Raw genomic sequence first — 13,602 nt, 5'->3', positions numbered from 1 at the left:
TGATGATGTAAACCATCTGGTTCAATATTTTCAGCTGCTGGCCTCACACCAACAGGAGTTGGATGACCTGGCAGACCGTCTGGACACAGAGCGCGACCGCCAACAGCTTGCAATGAGGGAGAAGATGGCGCACAGACGTAAGCGTAAGATGGATCAGCTGAGACGCAAACAGGAGGCCGAGATGACACAGGAGATGCTGGAACAGAAGAAGGAAGTGGATGAGATCAAACTGAAACAGGTACAGGAGGAACAGATTCACACATCTGGGCATCTTTACAGAAGGATGACAGAATCAACTGGCATGTGTCTATGTTGAAGTATACAAGTAACAGCATAGTTATATGATAATACAAAACTCTTCCTCCCCCAGTAATTAGTTGTATTGGTGCTACTCGCAGGTTCTAACATAGCTTTGCGGAACAAACCATTTGTGCTCTGTAAGCACAGAACAGTTGTGTATATGCGGAATATATTGGTTATCTTAATACATTTATCATATCTTTCAATGGGCTACAAATATGTCTTATCACTATGGAGAAATGTGATATAACTGTGTCACCTGTACCTTTTATAGGTCTGCATTTGGTCATATGAAACTGCCATTTTACTTCACTACAATGATGTTAAAGGTATTTCTGTTGGGAAACCAATGAACATGTTGCTGTTTGTATCCCCCATAGGCAAAGGCTGTTGAGCAGAAGGCAATCGAGGAGGGAATCCGACAGAATGGCCAGGAGGACAGTGACAAGGTCATCAAGGCTGTTCTAGCCAACAGACATGCTCAGGTGGGTGATCAGGGTCATCCACAACTTATCAGCTGGGGTTAGAAGAGGTTTCCAGAACCATGTTGCTTGTCCTGAGAATGGACAAGATTGGACCTGATGGTCTGTTTTGTCCTGAAGATGGACAAGATTGGACCTGATGGTCTGTTGTTTTGTCCTGAAGATGGACAAGATTGGACCTGATGGTCTGTTTTGTCCTGAAGATGGACAAAATTGGACCTGATTGTCTGTTGTTTTGACCTGAGAATGGACAAGATTGGACCTGATGGTCTGTTGTTTTGTCCTTTAGATGGACAAGATTGGACTTGATGGTCGGTTGTTTTGTCCTTTAGATGGACAAGATTGGACCTGATGGTCTGTTGTTTTGTCCTTAAGATGGACACGATTGGACCTGATGGTCTGTTGTTTTGACCTGAGAATGGACAAGATTGGACCTGATGGTCTGTTGTTTTGTCCTTTAGATGGACAAAATTGGACCTGATGGTCTGTTGTTTTGACCTGAGAATGGACAAGATTGGACCTGATGGTCTGTTGTTTTGTCCTTTAGATGGACAAGATTGGACTTGATGGTCGGTTGTTTTGTCCTTTAGATGGACAAGATTGGACCTGATGGTCGGTTGTTTTGTCCTGAAGATGGACAAGATTGGACCTGATGGTCTGTTGTTTTGACCTGGTTGATTGCATATTATATTACTTTGACAGCATGGAACATTACAAGCCGCTGTGATATGGCTGAAATGTTGCTGATCAATCAACTGAGTTGTGGTCCTTCAGTGTTAGGTTCCACAGATTCTGTGTTCAAATCCCAGACTGACCCTAATAGCGATCCTGACAGACACTGTACATGTGTTCACAAGCTTTTTTGGTAGACTTTTCATCACTCTGAGCATTCCTTGCATCACAAGACCTACCGGTATATTGATTTCGATTACCCAGTAACCCATGATTACTATGCAAAACACAGGCTTTATGAGTATTTGTAATTGTGATACTTCAGGAGCTGCGTGACTTGGAGAGTCAGTTTGCGGCCCAGAAGAAGGTGATAGTTGATGGAGCTCTGAGCAAGCTACACGACAAGTACGACAATGAGAGGGATGTCATGTTGAAACGACACCAGGACGAGCTCAATGAGCTTCAGGTACACTTTCCTTCAGACATTCTGTGGTTAGGAATGGAACTTACAATGATTTGTAAGCCCCTTTGTGCCTCGTTCAGTTGTGACAAACCAACTCTCAATGATGATGTGTTGAACCTGTTGTGTATTGGGCAGTGATGTGATTGGTTAAACTGGAACAGTCATCTTTATATAATGATAAAAAATGTTTCTCACATTACTAAGAAACAAAAACAGAAATGCCAAAAACTATATTGATCCAAAAAGGTTATACTTTCTCTAGCTTTCTCGTTAAATTGGAAAACCAAGAATGAGGAATGAATATATCAAAAATTAAATCAAATTCTGACTGAAATTTGTCATCTCATTATTACGTGTATTGAGATATGATAAATGCTGCCATTGTCTTGTTAGTGGATAGCAAGGATGAGAACTCAATATATAGCAGAATAATGAAACAGTAGATACCTGCTTACTGCCATGTTTGATCATAGCCAATCCCTACACATTGAATACATAGTAGTATTTGAAAAGAAATAACTGACATTTCAGTTGATTCATAACCTCAGTCAGCTTGAAGGTGAACTTGTTGCTAGACCTTGGGTCTCAAGATGAAATCCAAATATTAAGCCTTTAACAATATGTCTCCTGTGTAGAATCAAGGTCTGGGCCCCCAGGAGCTACAGGACCGTCGAGCTGATCTACTGAATCGCCAACAGATGGAGTTGTCTGACCTTGACCGCCGATTGGCCGCAGATGAGAAAGAGATTGAACGTGGAGCTCTTGCTGACTGGGAGGTTCAGTTTGCTCGGGCACAGCTTGAACTGAAGGAGAAGCACTACAAGGTAGAACATGTTAATCCCACTATTGTATACTACCATAGATAATACAACCTGACTTGTATTGCATGTTATGTAAATTATGTTTTAACATCATTTGTTTCGGTACAATATGTACATGTCTATTGGTTTTAGTGATATGATTTTATAGTGAGGGAGTTAAAATTGTCACATCAGCAAGATTTCAGGCATATCAGGATTATTGTATAAAAATATCTATATTTACAATATGATGATCGCAGGAGTTTGCTGAGGCCTTGAAGAGATACTCCCCAGAGAATGAGGATGCAGGTCAGGCTGAGATGGCTGCTGAGGAGCTGGAGGAAGTGAAACAGAGGCTGGATGAGCAGCGAAGGGAACAAGAGGAACGTCTCAAGAAGGAGCAGAAGGGTTAGCTTCCTTTGTTCTGACAATTGATCTCCACTTCTTCTCGTAACAGATGAATAAACTGTGTATCTGTAATTGCTTTCTTTTGGTGACTTCCCCAGTATCCAGGCGAGCTATTCTCGAAACGTTCATAGCCCTACAAACTTCTTAAGCCCATTCTTAACACATTAGCTACGATTAAAGTTAAGAATTCTTAGGGCTACGAACGTTTCAAGAATAAGGGCCCTGGTACTTTATACTTGTCTTAAGATTTGACAAATATATGCATTGGGTGGTAGAAGAAATGTGTAGTTTCATAACCATCTCAGAGTTGACTAAAACTGGAATTGGGCAAGCATTGTCACTGAGGGTGTCTCGGATGCATCAAGAGTAGTCACCAGTTGGAAGAGACCAGAACACTGAGGATCACTGTGGTGTGACAACCAGATTAGATGTTATCTTTCCAGTTTGCTGGTGCAAGTTCTACTAACATGCAGCTGTATTATTACAACCTGGCTTAAGTTGCCAAACAAATGTTGTTCATTTCTGCTCATGGGTATAGATTCTGCACTTAATTCTCCCATGTTGCAGAGTTTGAGAAAGCAGAGAAGAAGCGACTGGATTCTGAAATGGAGGAGTATGCTCGACAGCTGGAGGAGGATACAAAGCGAGACAAGGAGAAACATGAGAAGAACATCCAATCCCTCAACAAGAGGAAAGATGATCTGGTGAAAGAACGCAAGCAGAAGATGCAGGTCAGATGTAGTTGTGTCTCTGCAGATGTAGTTTTGTCACTGTAATGAAATTGTGCCAGACTGTTAGTTGTCAATACAGTAGAATACTCTGATGTGCCATGGAAAAATATTTGACCTGACCATTGTAAGGTTAGCAAAGATGTAGAACACAAGTTTGTGTGATTTTCACGCATGATAGAACCACAGTATTCTAAACTGGTCAAAAGAGTTGCCAGTGCAGATTGGGATTGGACCTATGACGACTACAATTTGGAATTTATCTGTGTATGATACCCATTGTTAATTTTAAAATTCTTGCTCATGCTATAACCCACTGGTTTCATCTCAACCTGAAATATTGTAGACTGCAGTGTTCAATAACATTCACTCACTCCTTTGCTGCATGTTCTACAGGAGGAGCTGGAACGTCTGAAGACCGAAGGCGCCAGCAAGAGTGAGCAAGAACGTATCATGCAGCAGCATGATAGGGACCTGCAGTCTCTCCTCAACAAGATGGAGGCAGACAGACTGAGGATGAACACCAGCCTCCAGGAGAGGATCAGGAAGAGGAAAGAGGAGAAGCTGAAGAAGAAGCAGGAGGAGGTGAAGGACAATCTCCGCGAGGAGAAGCTCGACCTTGAGTCCCGACAGAGGAGTGAAAGGGACAGACTCAAGGCTGATGAAGTGAGTTTGATGATGACTTGACACCATGTTTGTTCCCTGTCCTTGTTTCTTATTTTGATCCTTCCAAATATTCAGTTGTAGTACCAACAGCTCATTTTTGTTCATTTTCAAAGTGGTAAATTAATTAATTACTGTATTACATGAAATTTGTTTATATGTGAAAATGAACATATACTGAAGGAATTTGTTTCTTAATTATTCCTGCTTTCCTAATGCAGATGCTTACTCTGCAAGAGACACTGAACATCGACCTGTTGAGCAGACAGGACCCAGTGGGTAGTTCCGCACCAGCTCCACAGGAAGTCACCCCTCTGACCTCTGCCCCTGCTAGCCAGCCTGAGGCACTTCCTGAAACATACAACATGGCTGCACCCCTGAATGAGGCTGAGTTGATGAGTCTGCTGATGGCGTCGCCGCTGTACAAGAAGCTGGAATCCATGAAGCAAACCCTGGCTAATGGCGCTAACTCCTCCACACCAACTGCAGGTAAAGGGCAGAATGTTGGTATAAAATATAAGTACCACTGACAAAATTTGTATAGAAATTTTGGAGGGGGGTCGGGTTGGATGTTTTCTCGGTGCCAAAATTATTTGTGAGAAGTCGTTAGGCCTAAGATGATTTGTGAAATATTTTGTCATCTGACATTGGACTTCCTGTTGTTTCCAAGTATATAGTTTAAAGCAAACAACACATGACTTTTCCCAGGAGACTCCTCCTTGGATTCGAGAGATGCAGACTGGGCGAATGACAAGGAACTACAACCAGTTGACCTGAACAAGGTCACCTCAAGGTCTTTCATTGTGTACAAGTTCGGCTGCTTCATAGCTGACCTAGTAGGTCGCCATTGTCATCATGCTCCAGTCACCATCCTGCTGGCGGACAAGATCCCAGCCAATGAACATCTCACTGGAAACCTATACCGCAACTCATTCCACTTCGATGCCAACAACCGTATTCTGTACCTTCGCTCAGCCCGTCTGGACTCTGTGGGAGAGTTTGTCTTGGTGATGGTGCACTGTCTTGCCCATATCAAGTCAGGTAGGTGTCTCTTTCTTCTTTTGAAGCAGATTTGTTGTTTTCAGGGCAGGAGAAGTTTGTTGTACTCGATGTATAGTGAATGCAAGGACTGACTAAATCTGTCTTTGTGTTGATAACATAGGACTACATTAATACTGATTCTTAATCCCAGGTGACCTACGAGATGATGCTAATCCAGCGTTCGTGAAGGAATACCAACGGGCTCTCACTGTCATATGTGACGACCTGTTCTTTGCCCGCTTCAACCGATCATCCTCTGCTCTGTCCAAGCCCAACGCCAGCAGTGACCAGGCTGCAGAAAAGCTGCTTCAGAACCTGTTCAACAACCACCACAATGAGGATGGCAAGTCCAGGGTTGTGGAGGATCTCCTGGATGTGAAGCTTCTCCCCACTGTAGACTCCCAGGGTTTGCGGTTCACACAGGACAGGATTGAAGACAGGTTGGTCAAAGGGCCTTTGTTTGTGTTAGATGTTAAACATTCAGATACACACCGTACCCAGTGTGGAAACAGGTTGTTCTGAAATACTAGGGCACTAAAGTTCACTGGCAGGTTCCTAAATACTGATGTCAGAATCTGATCAATGTCACTAGCATCAAATTCATCTTTGCTCTCCTCAAAAGGAATCTTGAGTCATCAAAAGCATTTATGAGCGTTGGGGTAGCCTAGTGGTTAAAGCATTCATTCGTCACGCCAAAGACCAGGGTTCAATTCCCATCATGGGTCCAATGTGTGCCACCCATTTCTGGTGTTGCCTGTTATGGTATTGCTGGAATGTTGCCTAAAGTGGTGTAAAACTAAACTCACTCATTCCCTCTAAATCATTTATTTATATTTCTGTGATTACACTTTCTTGTGTCCCCAGACTTTCCAAGTATTCGAACTTTTCGATGACAAACAAGCTGCAAAGCATGCTGGGAGGTGTGAGTGACAAGATGGTCCAGGCAGAAGCCCAAGGAGCCACCCCAGCAGTCAACAGAAGGATCGGGGAACTCAGCCAGAAGTACTCCACCACTGGTAAGTGTCATCTTACTGCATGGAACTCTTGTTCTGTTTACTGTGTGGTGTAGTGGATCAAGTGTTTGCCTAGGGAGTGGAGGGTTTGTGGTTTGCTGCCCTGTGCATCATACCAGATATGTTGGTATGATAGTGGGGTGTTGAACTGTGGTATGGTATCCCTCTGAGTTAACACTACAAAACCGACATAAGTCACAATAGTATCTCCCCACATGGGTACAGTGTGTGAAGCCCATTTCTGGTGTCCCCGACATGATATTGCTGGAATATTGCTAAAGCCGGTGCAAAACCCAACTCACTCACTCACTCACTCACTCACTCACTCGCTAACAATAGCATCAGTAGAAGTAGTCCCTCGCATGTGTAGCACATCAAACCCTGAACTCTATTTAATGATAATAATAATAATTCATATATATAGTGCCTAGTATCCATCTATCTAGTTGCTCTCTGGATGCTGTAATCAGAATCTGATTATTATTACACCGAATAACCTAAACTGCCTGTGAGGCGCTTGAAAGTTAATAGTCACATGACTTATCTCACAGGGTACCCATTTTCAGCTGGGTTAACAGAGGCAATTTTAACAAACTCACTTGCCTAAGGTGAGCATGTGCTTCATTGTGGGGGAAGGACTGATGTCCTGGAAACTCTCGGGAGTCAAGCTGCCAAACACGGTCACCCATCCAAGGACTCTCCGTGCCTGACGTTGCATAACTTATGCACAGGACCACACGCCACCACCACCACATATATTTCACCCCCACCATTACTTTTGCTCTCAGAATAATTAGATTTAAATTCTATTGAATTGGTTATATCACTAATGAAACAGATGAATGATTATATTAAATGGATTATTATTCAGTTTCTGTTATGCTTTCGAATGTTTGTAGGCACAACAGTGCTGACTAGGCATGTTCCGCCAAGCTTCGTGGTGGCCAACATGACAGGCACTGCCCTCTACAATACAGTCTTCAATAGCATTGGCAATCAAGGGGAGACTACTTCTACCACGGAAGACACCAAAGAAAATACTCAGGTGAGCAAACTAATAAATAATTAAACCCCTGAAGATCCAGGTTAGAATTGGTCTTCGGAAACCGTTCGGGTGGTCAGGTTCACTGACTTGTTTGCATCCCAATTACAAAGATCGATGCTCATACAGTTGATCACTGTATTGTCTGGTCAAGACTTGATTATTACAGACCACCACCCTATAGCTGTAATTTTGCTGAGTGCAGCATTAAACAACAAACAAATAATTCTTCTTCTGGAACTGGTCCTAATCAATCAATGGCTTCAATAGTGCAGTGTTATTTGGGAATCATTTTGTTTATATTTCTTCACAGCTTTTATAAATCATGAATCTTTGAAACATTCGCTCCTTACACCCATGTGCTGGGTTTGATTCACCGAGAGTGCAGTGTGTACTGGAATTGTGCTAAAAGTGTACTCACATGTTCTTTTGTGTTACCAACAGGACAAGTATGACAATCTCTGTGCTGACTTTGCTGAGGTCAACCAAAACATCCTGAAGGTCAGTGAAACTATCGGAGCCCTGGAGACAGAAGTTACAGCAGAGATGGACCTTGCTGAGAAAGGAGGAAGCAAGGATCGGGGCAAACATGACAACCTCCGCAAAGCTGCGGCTGGGAAACTTACCCAGGCCAAATCAGACCTTGCAAAACTAGAACTGGACAAGAAACGGATTCTTGACCTGATGAATGACAACGAACCACATCCAGACCCAGATGCTGAACAATAATCCTTCCACACAGCATACATGTTGGTCAGATAGGTCTACAATTCAGATAAATCGTCTATAAATGGCATCATTGATTTATCTTATGGTAATTGTTCAAGAAAAATAACATATGCCTTGATATGTGTTCTTGAAATGAAGTGACTGTCATAATTATGAAATGTCTACAGAAGAAGAGAAGTCATGTCGAATCCTGTGTGAAATTGTATATGTGCATATTTATATTGGAACATGAGACTGTGATAAGCCACTGTGATATCTATGTGTACATTCTTTAATGTTATGTTCATGTTAAAACTCTGTCAGCATTATACGTTTATATTTATATGATTAAATTCAGCCTTGTTTCTGGTGACAAAGACACTTTAGTCGAATGGTTTATTGAATCACTTTGTTTGAATTTGGTTTCAATCATGGCATCTTTACTTAAAGGTCCAGCATTACAATATATACAATACTAGCAGTAGGATGACAAATCTGATATATGCAATCATTTGTACAAACTTTAATCTACATGTTGATCTGACAGAATCAAAAATTATATAATTACCTCAGACTTTGCATTTTATACTTTTTTTAAATGTCATTATTATTATTATAATATTCGCAGTTTTGTTTGAAATATGTGAAATCCTAAAGTAATTCCTGCATAGTGGCACAGGTACTATCACCTTGATTATCAAAGGCTGTCAAAGATTTCACATGCTAATATGTTTTATTATATGTCTACACAGATCATTTATGTATTGTTTGTTCTTAATTTCTACTTTATTTATTGTATCGACTAATAAACAATGTAATGTTATTTCGTGAAGCAGAACCAGGTGTCTCTGTATTAGACACCCACTCCGTCCACTTTGTTTTGCTTATGGGCTGGTTTATGTCGCCTTTTTTATTGAGATGATCTTTTTGTAATAATAATGTTTACATATCATTTACAGTATTGATACAGATATATAAAAATGTGAAGTAAAATTATTTGTTTGTTTTATGTCAAGTTTTTCAGTGGCTGGATTTCCAAGTTTGAATAATACTGTATACTAAATCATCTCTGAGACAAGATGATGTGGTGTGACCGGCATGAGCATGGTAAACAAGGGAGACAACTCCACTAACCTTCAATTGACGTTCACCTCAGTTTCCCTGTACTGCTGGTTACTCTCGTGTTTTGATCAGTGAATATTAAGCTGTACAATGTTGATTTGAAACAAATACCAAGGATACTTTAATACAAATTTACCACTAATAGGTAAGCATTGTGGGTACCAGTAAATTAGAATTTTTTTATATATTATTGTTATTTTGTGTTGGAGAAATATTCATGTCTTGTGTAATAGTTTATTTTCACAAACAGTGAGGTAACATGAGAAATGTCACAGCCTATAGTGAAGATAGATGCATCTCCTGAATACACCACTGAGTTTCCTGCTGAAATAATTTGCTATAACCATTGCATTATTCGCAATACAGCAGCTGTATTGCTGATCCCCTTACATTTCTAGTGTACATGGGGGCAATACACCAGGCTTCATGTAGGATAAGCCAGCTGATGTATTGCTGATCCCCTTACATTTCTAGTGTACATGGGGGCAATACACCAGGCTTCATGTAGGATAAGCCAGCTGATGTATTGCTGATCCCCTTACATTTCTAGTGTACATGGGGCAATACACCAGGCTTCATGTAGGATAAGCCAGCTGATGTATTGCTGATCCCCTTACATTTCTAGTGTACATGGGGGCAATACACCAGGCTTCATGTAGGATAAGCCAGCTGATGTATTGCTGATCCCCTTACATTTCTAGTGTACATGGGGGCAATACACCAGGCTTCATGTAGGATAAGCCAGCTGATGTATTGCTGATCCCCTTACATTTCTAGTGTACATGGGGCAATACACCAGGCTTCATGTAGGATAAGCCAGCTGATGTATTGCTGATCCCCTTACATTTCTAGTGTACATGGGGCAATACACCAGGCTTCATGTAGGATAAGCCAGCTGATGTATTGCTGATCCCCTTACATTTCTAGTGTACATGGGGCAATACACTTCATGGCTTCATGTAGGATAAGCCAGCTGATGTATTGCTGATCCCCTTACATTTCTAGTGTACATGGGGGCAATACACCAGGCTTCATGTAGGATAAGCCAGCTGATGTATTGCTGATCACCTTACATTTCTAGTGTACATGGGGCAATACACCAGGCTTCATGTAGGATAAGCCAGCTGATGTATTGCTGATCACCCTTACATTTCTAGTGTACATGGGGCAATACACCAGGCTTCATGTAGGATAAGCCAGCTGATGTATTGCTGATCACCTTACATTTCTAGTGTACATGGGGCAATACACCAGGCTTCATGTAGGATAAGCCAGCTGATGTATTGCTGATCCCCTTACATTTCTAGTGTACATGGGGGCAATACACCAGGCTTCATGTAGGATAAGCCAGCTGATGTATTGCTGATCCCCTTACATTTCTAGTGTACATGGGGGCAATACACCAGGCTTCATGTAGGATAAGCCAGCTGATGTATTGCTGATCCCCTTACATTTCTAGTGTACATGGGGCAATACACCAGGCTTCATGTAGGATAAGCCAGCTGATGTATTGCTGATCCCCTTACATTTCTAGTGTACATGGGGGCAATACACCAGGCTTCATGTAGGATAAGCCAGCTGATGTATTGCTGATCCCCTTACATTTCTAGTGTACATGGGGGCAATACACCAGGCTTCATGTAGGATAAGCCAGCTGATGTATTGCTGATCCCCTTACATTTCTAGTGTACATGGGGCAATACACCAGGCTTCATGTAGGATAAGCCAGCTGATGTATTGCTGATCCCCTAACATTTCTAGTGTACATGGGGCAATACACCAGGCTTCATGTAGGATAAGCCAGCTGATGTATTGCTGATCACCCTTACATTTCTAGTGTACATGGGGGCAATACACCAGGCTTCATGTAGGATAAGCCAGCTGATGTATTGCTGATCCCCTTACATTTCTAGTGTACATGGGGGCAATACACCAGGCTTCATGTAGGATAAGCCAGCTGATGTATTGCTGATCCCCTTACATTTCTAGTGTACATGGGGCAATACACCAGGCTTCATGTAGGATAAGCCAGCTGATGTATTGCTGATCCCCTTACATTTCTAGTGTACATGGGGACAATACACCAGGCTTCATGTAGGATAAGCCAGCTGATGTATTGCTGATCACCTTACATTTCTAGTGTACATGGGGCAATACACCAGGCTTCATGTAGGATAAGCCAGCTGATGTATTGCTGATCCCCTTACATTTCTAGTGTACATGGGGGCAATACACCAGGCTTCATGTAGGATAAGCCAGCTGATGTATTGCTGATCACCTAACATTTCTAGTGTACATGGGGGCAATACACCAGGCTTCATGTAGGATAAGCCAGCTGATGTATTGCTGATCACCTTTTCATTTCTAGTGTACATGGGGCAATACACCAGGCTTCATGTCGGATAAGCCAGCTGATGTATTGCTGATCCCCTTACATTTCTAGTGTACATGGGGGCAATACACCAGGCTTCATGTCGGATAAGCCAGCTGATGTATTGCTGATCCCCTAACATTTCTAGTGTACATGGGGGCAATACACCAGGCTTCATGTCGGATAAGCCAGCTGATGTATTGCTGATCCCCTTACATTTCTAGTGTACATGGGGGCAATACACCAGGCTTCATGTCGGATAAGCCAGCTGATGTATTGCTGATCCTCATTTCTAGTGTACATGGGGCAATACACCAGGCTTCATGTAGGATAAGCCAGCTGATGTATTGCTGATCCCTAACATTTCTAGTGTACATGGGGCAATACACCAGGCTTCATGTAGGATAAGCCAGCTGATGTATTGCTGATCACCTTTACATTTCTAGTGTACATGGGGCAATACACCAGGCTTCATGTAGGATAAGCCAGCTGATGTATTGCTGATCCCCTTAACATTTCTAGTGTACATGGGGGCAATACACCAGGCTTCATGTCGGATAAGCCAGCTGATGTATTGCTGATCCCCTTACATTTCTAGTGTACATGGGGGCAATACACCAGGCTTCATGTAGGATAAGCCAGCTGATGTATTGCTGATCCCCTTACATTTCTAGTGTACATGGGGGCAATACACCAGGCTTCATGTCGGATAAGCCAGCTGATGTATTGCTGATCACCCTTACATTTCTAGTGTACATGGGGGCAATACACCAGGCTTCATGTAGGATAAGCCAGCTGATGTATTGCTGATCCCCTTACATTTCTAGTGTACATGGGGGCAATACACCAGGCTTCATGTCGGATAAGCCAGCTGATGTATTGCTGATCACCTAACATTTCTAGTGTACATGGGGGCAATACACCAGGCTTCATGTCGGATAAGCCAGCTGATGTATTGCTGATCCCCTAACATTTCTAGTGTACATGGGGGCAATACACCAGGCTTCATGTAGGATAAGCCAGCTGATGTATTGCTGATCCCCTAACATTTCTAGTGTACATGGGGCAATACACCAGGCTTCATGTAGGATAAGCCAGCTGATGTATTGCTGATCCCCTTTACATTTCTAGTGTACATGGGGCAATACACCAGGCTTCATGTCGGATAAGCCAGCTGATGTATTGCTGATCACCTTACATTTCTAGTGTACATGGGGGCAATACACCAGGCTTCATGTCGGATAAGCCAGCTGATGTATTGCTGATCACCTAACATTTCTAGTGTACATGGGGGCAATACACCAGGCTTCATGTAGGATAAGCCAGCTGATGTATTGCTGATCCCCTTACATTTCTAGTGTACATGGGGCAATACACCAGGCTTCATGTCGGATAAGCCAGCTGATGTATTGCTGATCCCTTTACATTTCTAGTGTACATGGGGCAATACACCAGGCTTCATGTAGGATAAGCCAGCTGATGTATTGCTGATCCCCTTACATTTCTAGTGTACATGGGGCAATACACCAGGCTTCATGTAGGATAAGCCAGCTGATGTATTGCTGATCACCTTACATTTCTAGTGTACATGGGGCAATACACCAGGCTTCATGTAGGATAAGCCAGCTGATGTGTATTGCTGATCCCCTGTACATTTCTAGTGTACATGGGGGCAATACACCAGGCTTCATGTAGGATAAGCCAGCTGATGTATTGCTGATCACCTTACATTTCTAGTGTACATGGGGCAATACACCAGGCTTCATGTAGGATAAGCCAGCTGATGTAT

At 42.4% G+C, this 13,602-nt stretch overlaps 1 protein-coding gene across 1 annotated transcript in view; it reads left to right on the top strand.

Moving 5' to 3' along the window:
- The window catches only part of LOC124282469, a 145,052-nt gene extending 135,739 nt beyond the window's left edge, over positions 1–9,313 (top strand). The window contains 13 exon segments of the mRNA XM_046718476.1: positions 35–238; positions 681–785; positions 1,780–1,920; positions 2,553–2,741; positions 2,978–3,125; positions 3,693–3,856; positions 4,250–4,519; positions 4,738–5,005; positions 5,225–5,557; positions 5,709–5,997; positions 6,422–6,573; positions 7,470–7,615; positions 8,057–9,313. Coding sequence (XP_046574432.1) covers positions 35–238; positions 681–785; positions 1,780–1,920; positions 2,553–2,741; positions 2,978–3,125; positions 3,693–3,856; positions 4,250–4,519; positions 4,738–5,005; positions 5,225–5,557; positions 5,709–5,997; positions 6,422–6,573; positions 7,470–7,615; positions 8,057–8,341 — 2,694 coding nt within the window. The 3' untranslated portion in view covers positions 8,342–9,313.
- The last annotated feature ends 4,289 nt before the right edge of the window (positions 9,314–13,602 follow it).

Source organism: Haliotis rubra, unplaced genomic scaffold, assembly GCF_003918875.1.
Source record: "Haliotis rubra isolate DU_JTF1 unplaced genomic scaffold, ASM391887v1 Scf3, whole genome shotgun sequence".
Taxonomy (NCBI): Eukaryota; Metazoa; Mollusca; class Gastropoda; order Lepetellida; family Haliotidae; genus Haliotis; species Haliotis rubra.
This window is presented reverse-complemented; position numbering and strand designations above follow the sequence as displayed.